Source organism: Barbus barbus (assembly GCF_936440315.1).
Source record: "Barbus barbus genome assembly, chromosome: 18".
NCBI lineage: Eukaryota > Metazoa > Chordata > Actinopteri > Cypriniformes > Cyprinidae > Barbus > Barbus barbus.
Window position 1 is genome coordinate 10,050,204 of NC_136746.1, and position 13,851 is coordinate 10,064,054.

The 13,851-nt window shown below is 39.4% G+C and overlaps 1 protein-coding gene across 3 annotated transcripts in view; it reads left to right on the top strand.

The window, feature by feature from the left end:
• The window catches only part of LOC306884548 (calcium-activated potassium channel subunit alpha-1a-like), a gene marked incomplete at its 3' end in the record, with an annotated part of 203,388 nt that extends 198,816 nt beyond the window's left edge, over nucleotides 1-4,572 (top strand). For 2 of the 3 annotated variants that reach the window (XM_079440502.1, XM_079440501.1), the window contains exon 28: nucleotides 1,043-4,572. In XM_079440502.1, the coding sequence (XP_079296628.1) occupies nucleotides 1,043-1,064 (22 nt within the window). The remainder of the gene's footprint in view (nucleotides 1-1,042) is intronic. The other variant, XM_079440503.1, reaches the window with a different exon arrangement.
• Nucleotides 4,573-13,851: the final 9,279 nt, after the last annotated feature.

Below are 13,851 nucleotides of genomic sequence, written 5' to 3' on the forward strand. Positions count from 1 at the left end.
AAAATAATAGAATCGCACAAACATGCATTTCATACACTATTTGTTTATGTAGAATTTATTTGAACATTTTCTATTGTTCAATAAATATAGAATTTAACATTAACAAATGGGAAACTGAAATTGGTTGATTAACCAGCCTAGCCAATATCGCTATGCATTGTTGGCTTTTCTCATATTCGCCACTTTGCGTTATGCCTAAAAACATCTTTTAATTTAAGAAGAATTACTGTATTTTATGACCTCTCGTGGCTTACGGCTGCTTTAATGCAAAAACGTTGATTCGGTCAGTTAAAAGGCGAAAGTGGTTTCACGTTCCGCTCTCAGCCCAAATTCACCTCAAATATCCGTATGAGAGTCCCTGTGCAGCTGAAATTGGCTCTTTTAACCCTTGCGGAGCCAGAGGATGTCTCGAGGCGATGTAAGTGCCAGCATCAGTAGTAAACTCAGGGGAACGGAGCGAGGTGGCTGACTCCTTGCACCACCTCAGGCACAGCTCCACTTGCATCAAACGACTGTGCCGTGACACACTCCCCCAGCGGCTCGTCGCAGCCTGACACTCCAAGGTGTGCAGCACATTTCAAGTTGGAGGAATAGTTGGAAATGTTGGAGTGCTGGAAAATGACACCGCCTAGGAGAAAGCAAATGTGATAGGGAAGGATGCCAGCCTTACGTCTGGCTTAAGTGCTCATAGGACACATTTCTGAAATAAACGACTGATTTTAGAGACCTGATCATGTGACAACATTCTTAAATACACAGCATGATACAGTCATTCCTATCTGGCTACAATACAGCTGTAAATGCTTTTACATACCGTACATTTTGCTGCCTCATGTAATCAGTTTATAGGTCCAACAATGTGTGTTTCACCCTGTGTCTTTCTGAATGTGAATTCAAGTTCACGTATTGTATAGAGAGAGAAAGAGAGCGTGGGATTCTTCTTTGTTTTTTCTTTGTAGAGATGCATGACCCTGCTTTAAAGATCTGATATTAACGCTGTGTTTCTCGTCTTCTGCTTCTCTCCCGCCTGGCTGTCTCACAGAAAAGAGATGGTTTACAGATGAAGCAGAAAACGCATACCCAAGGAACATTCAAATCAAGCCCATGAGCACTCACATGGCCAACCAAGTCAATCAGTACAAATCCACTAGCAGTCTGATTCCACCTATCCGAGAAGTCGAAGATGAATGCTGAACGAATCCCCGGCCTTTACCATTTACGGAGGGACTTGGATCATCCTGCTGTAAAAGACGAGCGCTAATCACGAAACCATGACTGTGATGATGGCGACACATTGTTCTTCCCTTGTTTGACTCGAGGGTTTGAAGCGACAGAACTGGAAGGGACTTCCTGTGTGTATACCTTTAATGTTACTTCCATACTTTTATATATGTATACATAGTGATGTACATAATGACAATCAAGTAAGGATTGTACAGCCCCCTAGCACTTTTTGAAATTGTTAACAGGCAAACAAAAGAAAAAAAAAAAAAAAAAAAAAAGTACTTCCTGTCATTCATTGCAATATTTCACCTCTGCCGTGACCTGACATCATGCAGAGGGCGCTATAATGGAGGATGAGGGTCACCGTCGTTCACTTCATCCAAACACTACCCAAAGATCAGCCCCGCCGATTGAGTTGCGTATCCGTCGTCTGTTTCATTTTGCACTACCGCGTAATAACTTGAGCACTGATCGCAGAAGAGTCAAAGCTTTCCCTCGGTTCTCCTCTGAGTTTGGGGCTGATGTCACAGGCTGAGGCTGTTAACTGAATGGTTTCGTTCAGGGAAACGAGTGCTTGCGTGACTGTATTCGTGCATGGTGTGTGCCGAAGGCTGCCTGAAGTAACCTGTACGTGTGGCTCAGGAAAGGATGCCCATTTCCATCCCTACAGACTGTTTAGGCATGTATACACGTGGAAATGTTTGCTGTACCTAATGCAAATGTCCGTCTCCAACGTAGCTCTTCGGAATTGGCAATACATTGAGGATATGCACTACTTCTGTTGATGTCTTTCCATCATCCATGACTGCTGGTGTGGGAAACTGTCTGTGATCAAGGCTTATAACATGTTTGTTTGCGTCTGCGGCTCTGCTATTAATACGACTGAATGGAACACCACTGTAACCTGCTGATAATTCAACAATGATTGAGCTTCAACACTGAGAAAATGAATAAAATTTATACAATTGAAAATGCCACATATTGCGAAAAGTGGGCATCGATGGTTCCTCCTTTGGGTGTAGCCACTGCCTGACACAGGGTTGGCACAGGGGCGGAAAAGTGCTTGGATGTTCCCTGTGACCAACCGTGATGCCTTAAACTCTAAGCTCAGTCATAATGTTCAATTATCAGCCAAAGATGTAACTTGTGGATGCTTCATGCTGTGGTCTGAATGGATTTGAACGTCACTCACTTCTATCAAGGCTACACGACTATGTTGTACCTTTAAGTAGAACGTATATTGATACAAATGCTTCACAGACCTTTGAACATTGCTTCAAGTGCTCTGTCAGATTTATACATAAGTACATACTTATTTTTTATCCATGAGCGTAATCATTTTGTACTTATTTTTATACATATCAGAGAACTTTATTTCTAAATGTATCTTAAAGATATCTTAATAGCTACAGTGCAGAGTGGTTCAGTTTCTTCAGTTTTAGCCCTGACAACACAACATATCACGTAACATCAACCGGGACACGTCAAAGATCTGTGAACCCGAGTCAAAAAGGTACAATTTCGGCTAGCAATCTGGAGTGCTCTTTGACACAGGCTGCTTTGAAGGACCTCGAGCTCTACTACTAAAACGGCATATATGCTTTCATTTTCATAAGCTAACAGAGATGAAAACCAATATTGAATGACTGACACGTTTCTGTAATTCCAGGTAAAGCTATGTTGATCCTCAGACAGAGATGCACACGAGGAGGGGCTCTGCTCTTTCTGTAATGAGTTTTAGCCATGTTTGACCTAAATTAGGTCTCGGTAAAAAGAAAAGCGTGCAGAAGTACTTGTGCAAACATCATTCGATCAGATCATAAGTGAGCTAATAGATTGTAGATGCAAGAAAAGAGACATTAGTATTCATCCATCCATCGAGAAAAAGAATAAAGAATCTGTTGTATAAATTCTGCCCGTTCTAGTCCACGTTTCTAAAGTAAACGGATCTCTGCTTTATTGTTTGTCTACTGGACAATTAGGCTTTGTCCTGAAGTGATTTTCTGAATTGTGATTATATTGGTGTTACACTTTGTAGCAAGTAGATTTCTTAATAAATTAAGAAAAAAATACAAATGTGAGTAAACTATGTAAAATTTGAATCCATTGGAGTTAAATGTCCAATCGGTTTGTTTCTTCTATGTCAGGCCGATGGCGCGGTCAAGACAGCAGGTTTGATTCGATGAGAAGAGTGTAGATGCACGTTGAAGGAAGCAGAAAGCAAACTAGCTTTTTATTTTTGAGGATTATTAACCATCAGGTTTTTACATTCCATTTTGTCATCAGCATTTCAATGTTATAATCACATAGTTTAGAAATGTCAAAATCGGGTGTTTGTTTGCAGACCTTTTTCGAAACATACTCAGGTAACAATCCTGATGACAAAATTGCAAAGAAAAGCTGGCTTACATTTTTTGTTGTTACCTTTCGTAGCCCTAATAAGAGTTTGAGGTGATACTGATATTTTCTTCTCCACTGCAACAAATGTGCAATGTTTTAATATCATGCAAATTATTTGTGCATCTTGTGAAGATCTTGTTTCTACAGTGCCATGAAATGTATCCATCTACTAGCATCAGTCAGTCATTGGTCAGTAATACTGGATGAATATCGCGGCATTAATACTGGCATGGAGAACATCCAAGCCATCCTTGCCTCCATGCCAGGACAGTGCCAGGCAGTGCAGGAAATCCAAAGGAGGAACGCTGTAAGACCCACTAGAGCGAAAAGTGGCATTCAAAGGGGCATACGACATGTGCCTATGCAAACTGCTAGCACCTTGGTTATAGATACTGAAGTAAAAAAAAAAAAAAAAAAAGTGAACAACAATGACTGAAAGATGCTAAGTAGAACTATGATGTTTAGTTGGATCACCTGTCAATGTATTCAAGAGTGTTTTAATTAAAGTAACATATAAAGCAACCTTACTGATGTGCTATGTAATACACAACTGTCATATTTTGGCTATTTTATTCTACTGTAAAGGACAGATTTAAGTTTAAGAAACTGTACAAAGAAAATACTGTAACGGAATAAATACTTGGAGGGAATTAAGTCTTAACATGCTGAACTTGCATATGGATTACTGTTTTGTTGCTGTCTTTTCTTCCACTTCAATAAATAATCAAAACATCCATCCATACATGTAATTATTGGCATATTCATAGCAGAATGACTGATTTGACCACCAGACGTGAAGAAATTGATGGTGCTGAGCTGATCTACCTGACTCTGTCAAATATAACCTGCTGATAAAACATACTGTCTTGTACAAAACGTTTGTACATAAATTGTACATGGTTTCTTTTTGTATTTTCTCAAATTAAAATGGATGTATTTGTGTTCTACAGGTGACTGGTATATTGCGTCATTACTTGATTTACACCGGACATTTGAAACCTTATTGACAAATGGACCTTTTTGCAGTCCAAAAAAAGTGTGACGTGTACGATGTATAGGGAACACACCTTTTCCAAACATCTGCTAAAGAGGCGCGTTCGATGACAAATAACCCCGCTCACATTTGAATTACTGCACAAATCATCTACTTTAAAATGTGTAGACTTCAATAGTAAGTCATTATATATCTACAAAGACACGTTTAGAGTTATAAAACACAATTATGCCCCTCAACCTATGATTATGCTCCTCGGTTTCAGTCTCTAAAAACGATGACTATGATTAAACTTTGCTCTATAGCAAGATATTAGTCTGGTCTTACGTGGCATGTTCTTTTCAAAACTAAAGATCTGAGCTCGACCTACCGAGCCGATATAAAAAGAGGAGGAAGTAGAACAGATGTCGGCTGCGCTCTGATTTGTAGGCTGATAAGGGTGGCACCCTGTAGGTTTCAATTTATGGCTTGTTAGTAAGGACTGGCCCCTTTGTGAGATGTTTTCAAAGTGATTGATTTACAATAAAGTGGCTCCCTGTGTGTGCACGCAGGCTGAACTGATTCAGATCGATTCCAGTGAAATTGATTGATCAGCCATTTAACTTGGCAGTATGTTTACTGAACGAAACCATGCAAGACCTATTCTCCCAGTCTCTAGCAATAAAACAGAAACAAGCCACACATCACAACAAAAACAACCACGTCTACACTTCTACTGCTTCAGATTCTGTTTTTAGCAAAAATATTTATAAATGGCAATAAAATAATCGATTTCACTATCTCACGTGTCTTTAACTACAAAAACATTTTTGATTTTCTGGGAAAAATGCTGAAGAAACTTTTCACTCAGAAGCTAGTAAATTTCACAAACAATAAAAAAGTAACACTGAATTAAATGTGAACTTTGAAGTACCATTTTCTTCAATGTTTTGTGTGTGTATGTGTGTGTGTATATATATATATACACTTTTGTATCTCATATATACACCAAAGATTATTGGAGTATGTTTTACAAGAAAATAGTACTTAATTGTTTGTGAAATTTACTACCTATTTCTGAGTGAAAATGGTTTCTAAGAGGTGCAAATAAATTAATATTATAATAATAGTACTTCAGTTAGCCTGTTAAATATTTTATTTTATTTTTCTAAACAGTGTACAATGTACTTATTGTGTTCCTGTTGCATTCAATAAAAAGTGGGTCCGTTAGGTGACCTGGGTTTTTGTATACTAGAATACTGCTTTTACAACTTCTTTTTTTAGCATTAAATACCAGCAGTAAGAACCATCAATTTATAATACACAAGCTCACTCCTGTCCGTTTGACCTCTCTCCACCTCCATTGCCTGCTCCCAAGCCCTAATCTCTTTGCTGAGACAAAGCACTCTTGTTTTCAGCCCACAAATCATCCCACCATGGACACTTCATGCTGTCCTTTGGATAATTGTGGATGAAAACAGCCCCCTACATTCTCACCTTGGGATGTAGTGGCCCCATCATGCTGCTTATTAACGTTTTTACACGGTGAGTCACGGCTCCAGGCCTGTCAGTACGCCAGTAATATTTACTGTCTGACACATGGGCTGTGGGGGGAAAAGATTGGGAAGGAGGTGGAGAGGTGGGGGGCGGACGGGCTGATTACACCCATCCACCTGACAGTGTCCTCATTCCTGAATCCTGCCGCAAATATACTCCTAAGAACATCCCAGGTGCTGCCGTAAGGCTGCTTATTATAAATTAAAGCATAACGTTATTGAAATGCGGAGAGGTGACCAGAGGTTGGTTTCATCAGGGCTGGAGCTACGACAATCAAAGTCGATGAGGTTGGGCGTAGGTGGTCATTTTCCCACATGAATACATTCGAGCACATTCGAGTGGCCATTATGGGCCATTTAGCAAATCAATAGGTGCTAAAATCAAAAACAATTTTCTGGGTGGATTGTCAGCGGAGTAAATGAAAGCGAGAAATTTCTAATCGAACACTTAACAATCAATTTGTTGCACACTTGATGGGGTTTGTTTTTAACATGACAATTCTTCAAAACTATTATTCAAGTCAAAGTCACCCCTCGGATCCGTCCGCCTGCACTGCTATCGACTCGAAAACGGCATCTCTACGGGAGTCGTTCGCGTGTCTCAGACGGACAGCAGTTAGTGGAGGAGGAGGAGTCGTCACCGTGGCAACAGACCCCCGTCCTGGGCGACCCCCCTCGAGTCACATTCGACATAATCTTTAGGAGCCCTCCAAGGCCTCGGCTTGGCCATGATAATAGTTTCCATGACGATGCGGCATGCTCAGTGCATCAGTGCCAGCTCAGATAAACAGTGATCCTTTACAAAAACAAGAAGGTCATTACGGCAGCTTGTCAAATCAATGCTGAGAGTGTCCCGGCTGATTAAGCCATCCTCTCTCAGCTCTGACACCGTGTCAATAGTGCCGCGCCGTCTGAGCACGGCCAGATGATTGGAGTGAAATGCCCATCAGTCAGAGAGCGGAGCTGGACTAATGATTCCCTGTGCTGCCTATTAGAGCTACATGACAACTCAATCCTGCACTAGAGAGACAGGGGGAGAGAGAGAGAGAGAGAGAGAGAGAGAAGAGCGAAAGGAAAACAGTGACCTTGTTGCATTATTTGAAGCTGAATTAAATTGGCAGCAGCAGTTAATCTTTACCTGAGGCGATTAACAGAATTTAAGAGGAACAACAAAAGCACGGCGCATTTGCCATTTTGGCTTTCTCTTACTGACATTTTGATTTCCTTCTCCATCCATTCTTCTGGAAGATGATGATTTATCATTAAGGGAACAGGAGAGAGGGGAGGATCATCTACATCATAAATCGCGAGCATAAAATATGTTCTCGGTTCCCGCTTTTAATTTGTTTTAGTGTGTCGCTCCACGGCCCTGTGGTGAGATTTGTGTAAGCCTCATCCAATTGACTTATCCATTTTGTCAGCTGGGATTCACCCCCCTGCGCCCCGCTGGTGACTGCAACGCTGAGCCGGTGGAGCCGACTGGTGACGGGCAAATGTGTGCGATCAGATCGCACGGCATTAAGCGCTCTCACTTGGGAGCTGCCTAATTGCTTAGTGTTAATAGAGCACACTTAAACTCACTAATCTTGATTTACTTTTTATCAGACAAGAAGACTGAGATTGAGCATGCACACAAAAGTCAATGGTCTCCTGCAATATCGAAAAAAGAAGTTTCGAAGAACAATTATTTCACTTTGGGCATGCATTTTCAGCCCAAATGGTCAATTATGCCAGTTTGTTTATGAATATGGATAGTTGGCATGAAGTGTAACACAACAACTTCCCAAAACTATTTCAACTGAAGCATTTTGCATTTTGGTCAGTATTGTTAAAAGTATACATTTGACCTCATATTAAATTACTACCTTATTAAATTAAATTATTGAAAAATCCAAATTAATGTAATCACACCACAGGGCCATTTAAAATGAACTAGAACAAAACAGATTATAAATAGTTTAAATAGTTACTCTACCAAAAAAAAAAAAAAAAAAAAAAAAAGATTAAATAAAATAATGTAACCAGTTAGCACTTCCCTTATATATTTATATACATTTTAAAATGTGTAAATAATATAATCAACATTTATATAAATAAATATAAATTTTAATATGACCTTGTTTAATTAGTTTAATGGATTAGTGTGTCAAAAATGTATAACTATGACAATTAAAAATGTGAAAAATAGAAAAAAAGCGAGAAGAAAATCAAATTTGTTGATATTTTCATATTTCAGTATGAGATGAAAATGGCATTAATTGGGATTTACCTGCCAATGGAACTAATAAAGCAACATGTTACAGGTCATGGCTAAACGTCCACACGCTTGAGAGTTTTCACATGAAATTACTCTCAAAACAAATTAATGATGATGATATAAAGGCAAGCCTGGTCTCTCATTTGTTAATATTACACGATTTATCTCAGCGTGAAGACTGGGAGGAAAATCATGACTAATTTAACATGACATCAAAAATCACCTCTCCTCTCAACAAACATTTGTTAGCAATGGTCAATCAAGCTCTTTCTCCACATGCATTAGTCTGCCTGTCTACATGTGAAACAGCAGAGAGAAAACATATCCACAGGGAGTAATGTAATTGTCTTGTAGAGCAAGCTTTCCTCAACACAAAACACAATCTGAAGAGAAAATGTGCAAGACGTGTGTGTGCGTCTCCCTAACAGTGCCATGTCATTAATAATATGTTATTGAGAAAACACACACACACACACACTCTTCAGCATGGAAAAAGAAATCCATTACCTTGACTTCTCTCTGCAGCTTCACCCTGTAACATGTGACATTTACAACAATATTAATTGTCACTGGATACATGAAGATAAATGAAAGGAAATACCATGTCATAAGTAGTTAAACGTGAGTAAAGAAAAATGAATGAAAGTTTTTATTAAAAACATCAAAATTACTCTACCATAAAATTACCAAAGTTGAAGGCAGTTCACTTTTAGTGTTGAAAGATGGGATGATTTTATCTGAATGATGTCCATGCGTTTAAAACTGAAAACAGTATTATAATATTAGCTTCTGATGAGCCTGTGCCATCAGACCAGATTCATGAAGCATCCTTTTTTTCTTCTAATATTTTTCTAATTTCTAATTTAAGAAAAAAAAAGAATTTCATAATCCCAACAGCTTCTTAAGAATGATATTTTTCTTCAGAAAGTTATCAAGCCAAGGAAGAAAAGAAAGAAAACGAGGATAATTCACTCAAAAATTAAGTCTTTAAAAAAGGATATTATAAAAGGAATGTCTCGGTTGTTGTTCATTTATTTATTATTATTATTAGTCAAAAGAATAGAAGTCAATGGTCAATTAAAAAAAGTGAATTACACACTAATCTTGTACGGAAAGAAACCATAGTTTATGGGTCTTAGAGGAATCAATGTACAAATGACTTTAGGTTATCTCTGCACATTACGCTATTTAACTTAACTATATTAAATACACGTTTTCACATAAGAAGAAAACAACACCATCTTAAAGGTCAACCTTTTTATTTTAATTTATATACAATAACTCTTTTAGACTAGATTTTTAGATATTTTAATCAATTCATTAACATCTTACATGTAAAAAATTAAAATAATGAAGACTGTGAAAATCTGGTGAATAGGGCAAATCTTACACGCTCACTGGTTTTGCGTTATCTTCCCTCCTAGACCTGCTATGAAAATGTAAGAAAATGCCAATATTTCCACCACCATCTTATGGACGCTTTGATTTTCAAGTCAAGCATATAAAATAACAGCTTAAGGCCTAAATATAGTGAGGCTTCAACAAAGTGTAAACCAAAAGGCCTGAAGAATGAAGACAAAAGGTCGAAGTACAATACAGATTTGGTCCATCATTCAAAAAAAATCAATCAATCAATCAAACCTTTAGCTATTAACCAATGAAAGCATCTGAAACAGATCTCACGTTAAATCTCAGCATGGCAGGTATTTTACATACAGACTTAAGAACAGCTTCATTTATGATGTGACTAGCTTAGCAAGATCATTTGCTGTACCCGAGCAAGGCCTTTAGCTTTGAAGCATTGCAAATAATGTCCAACGGCACATAGTATACAGTGCAGTTTCAGCTCACCTTCAAGCTGTAAAGCTGATTTACAGCCACATGTTATTATTTAGCATTATTCATCTTGCTGTCGGTTGCACATTGGAGGTTAATAGAAATGCCAGCATGTTCACTGATTTACTTAGTAAAATTTTCATCCCAAGGTTGGGCCTGAGTGATTGGACACTGACTGAGGAAGTAGGGGGTTCATGCATTATGTAGAGGTGGCTGATGTGACCTTGAGCCATCGCGGCCCGGGCTACATTACAGCTGCGGCTATCCTTCCCACACCAAAGAGCCAGCCGACGTATTTAACACAACATTACTGACGCTTTGCATGAGTTGAGCTCCTTTTATTTGGTCATCCTTTTCAAGAGTGGTTTAACAACAATGGATGGGAAGCCATTTACAACAGCCTCTCCGCCATTTGATTCATCTCAGACAGACAATTAATAATCACAAAGCCACTGATACAGTGAGGAGGAGGAAGCCATAACCATTTATTATGTGTTCACTAGGACAGTAATAGTGTAGATGGACTTCCATGAATTCCAATGTTAATCAGGCATATATCTGTCATTGAAGGTGACCAAATAGAGACAAATATTAAATAGCCTGTCATCTGGAAACATGAGCGATGGCATGATAGATGTAAATATTTAAATAGCATTGCCTTGTATAGGGCATGTTGGCTTAAGTAGTTTTTGCAGTAATTTATGTATTCTGGGAAACATTTGCTTTGACTTTCGAGATCAGGTAGACCAGCGTTTTCCCACAGTAGAAGGTGGTTTTGGATCAATACGCTGCATGTTAGTAAGGCTTTGGCAACTTTTAACATAAGCCAAATTGATTTATCTAATGCCCTCCATATTTTGAAATTACATTAGCGTGTAATCTTGTCTAGGACCCAACCATGACATTTAAAGCCACCCCCCACCACACACACACACACACACGATCCTAATGGTGTGTTCAGTATTTAATAATAATAAAAAAAGAACTAGGATTTTTTCTACGCTTGAAAGTTCAGGTCATTCTCTCTTTCGATGTTTAAAGAGAAATAATTATGTTGGAAATTTTGGCGATGCTTGCCGATAGAGGAAATGATAAGGGAACACCATTCTCTTTTTAAGGCGCAGGGTCCATTCGAATATAATTGGTAGAGGAATTATTTATGACATTAATTGCCATATTATCGACTGCCTGTCAACTGGCGTGGCAGTTCGTCCATCTTTCTTACCGCCGCTCGCAAGCTCAGCCTAAAGCACACTGACAAGCTAATTACACCATCTTCCCCTTCCATGACAAATGCTACTCATCTGAAACCATGCCGGAAATAAAGCTCTTTCTCTCCCCACCTGCCCTTTTCCCTCTCCCGTCTGCCCAGGCTAATATCTCCTCGCGTCTGTCGTAAAGGATGGAGCCGTGAGCTTTTGGAGAGCGATCTGCTCCCCATCTCACCTCTCACTCATTCAGTTAGCATACGCTATCAGCGCACAGCTGTCAATCTCACGCGGCACGCGTTCTCATTTGCATTCACAGACGTCAGTCATTCAGAGAGAGTAGCCTAATAACCGATGACTACAGATGATTTCCTGCCGCTGCTTTGACGGGCATCCGCGCTGACTCTTGTGTAGTAGTGCTGTGCTGCTCTGATACAGCTCTGGGCTTTTTATGGAACTACATATACAGACCAGGCTTTGCACGCTGCCCAATCTTCTGCCGTTACTATTTTGATAGCTGTTAAATGTCATATACACTGGTATGCTATTGGTGCAAGCTATGTTTTGTTAGCACCACAGTGCTTATGTGGGAATCAAATAGTTTTTATACAGCTGTATATTGCATTTTAATTGTCTTTAAGTGGTTTAGTGTATTCTTGAAGATACACATTTTTACATTTCTTGTTATAACTGTTACAAACTTGTTACTACTGTGTGTAATAGCAGAAATGGTAACACTTGAAGCCTTTGTGAATAATGCATTGTATAGGTATTCATAATGTTCACTGAAATGCATTATATCTTTTCATAAATAATTATAGCAAAAGTTATAATTCATTATAAAATTTGCAGTTTCATTTAATGCATTATTATACTTTTTGAAGATGTAACGATGAATATTCATTGTATATTCATTGTATATAATGCACTGCATTGTAAGGTATATTACAAGGCATAATTAATGGATTTAAAATGCATCTATAATGCAATAAAGACTTAGTGTTTCTGCAAAAAATTACCACTTACACGTCAATAATGTGGACCATTTCAAAAATTTTAAACCATGATAATTTCTCACATCTCGTCAAACTGTTAAGGCCCCACTCTTTCCACCGCATCCTAATATCACCTTTAAATGGTTTACTATGAGTGAAATCAAGATAGTTAAATTCTGCGATTATGCGTTATTACTATGTTATAAACGTGTAATTACCATTATACGAGGAAAAATGACCACTTATGCATGTCAATAGCGTCCATAGTTTCAAAACTTGAACCCATGATTGTTCCGCTAGAATCTTGTCAAACTGAGATGATCATTTAGCCCGTATCCCTGCGTTCTCCTAGTGAGGAGCATTTCCTGGAGCCCTGCGAGCAGGGAGTCCCAGGTCAGAGCCCACAGGTTGCTCTCCGCTTCTCCTTAATTAGTCCCGCCACACAACTCTCCAAGCACACACTGTCTCTCTCCCTAACACACGTGTGTGTGTCAGCATATGTCTTCCCGCTGCACTTCCGCCCGCCTTCTAATGCTGTTTATATTTGCGGAACTGCTTGAGATGAGGCCCTGACGAGGATGGGAACTGACACTCACCAAACTCAGTATGTCCCCAAGCCAGCTCCAGCGGCTCGGGTGCTGTCAATTCTGGCTACATCAGCGGCAGTGGCTCAATGGCAGCGTCTCTGACACATGTCACAAAGTTTTAAATGTCTGTTCTTTTCATGGGGATGGTTGGGTGAGCCAGCCAGGGAAGAGATGACATTTTGTGTGGTGAGGGGGGGGAGGGGGACTTGTTGTGGCTCCTTCTTGCTGCCTCCACCAGCTGTCAGTGCCACTTTTCTCAGAACATATCACAACACCGACAAATAAACCTTGTCATTTAGAAATACCCGCACTAGTGACCATGCTCTCCAGCAGTACGACAGGAGCGAAGCACAGGCATAGTCTCATAGGGCCGAAGACACAAATGTACTGTACACACACACACAATAAACAACCCGCACACACATTTAGTACAATATTCCCATCATATTGTGTCCCTCTCAGACACAAACACACACTTGGACCGACATGTGCATAAGGCACAGACACACACAACCTGTGACCCACAGTCAAACCCACATAGCCGGTGCACACCAAATCATTGCACTAGGCTATCTGTGACCTTTCCCTGCGTGCTTCACATTGCCGAGCGCTGCTCTGGGTACACATGCTTTCTTTCACATCCAAAACTACGTCTCTCATTTGCTGGGCTAATTCAGATGGCATACTTGGGAGGCCGTTTAACACACGGCAATTAAGCAAGATGAGGCCAGGCAAAATTATGCCATTAATAATGAATGTTTACAAGGAAAAAAAAAAAAGAAAAACAGCAAGGTTCACACATGTAAATATAATAC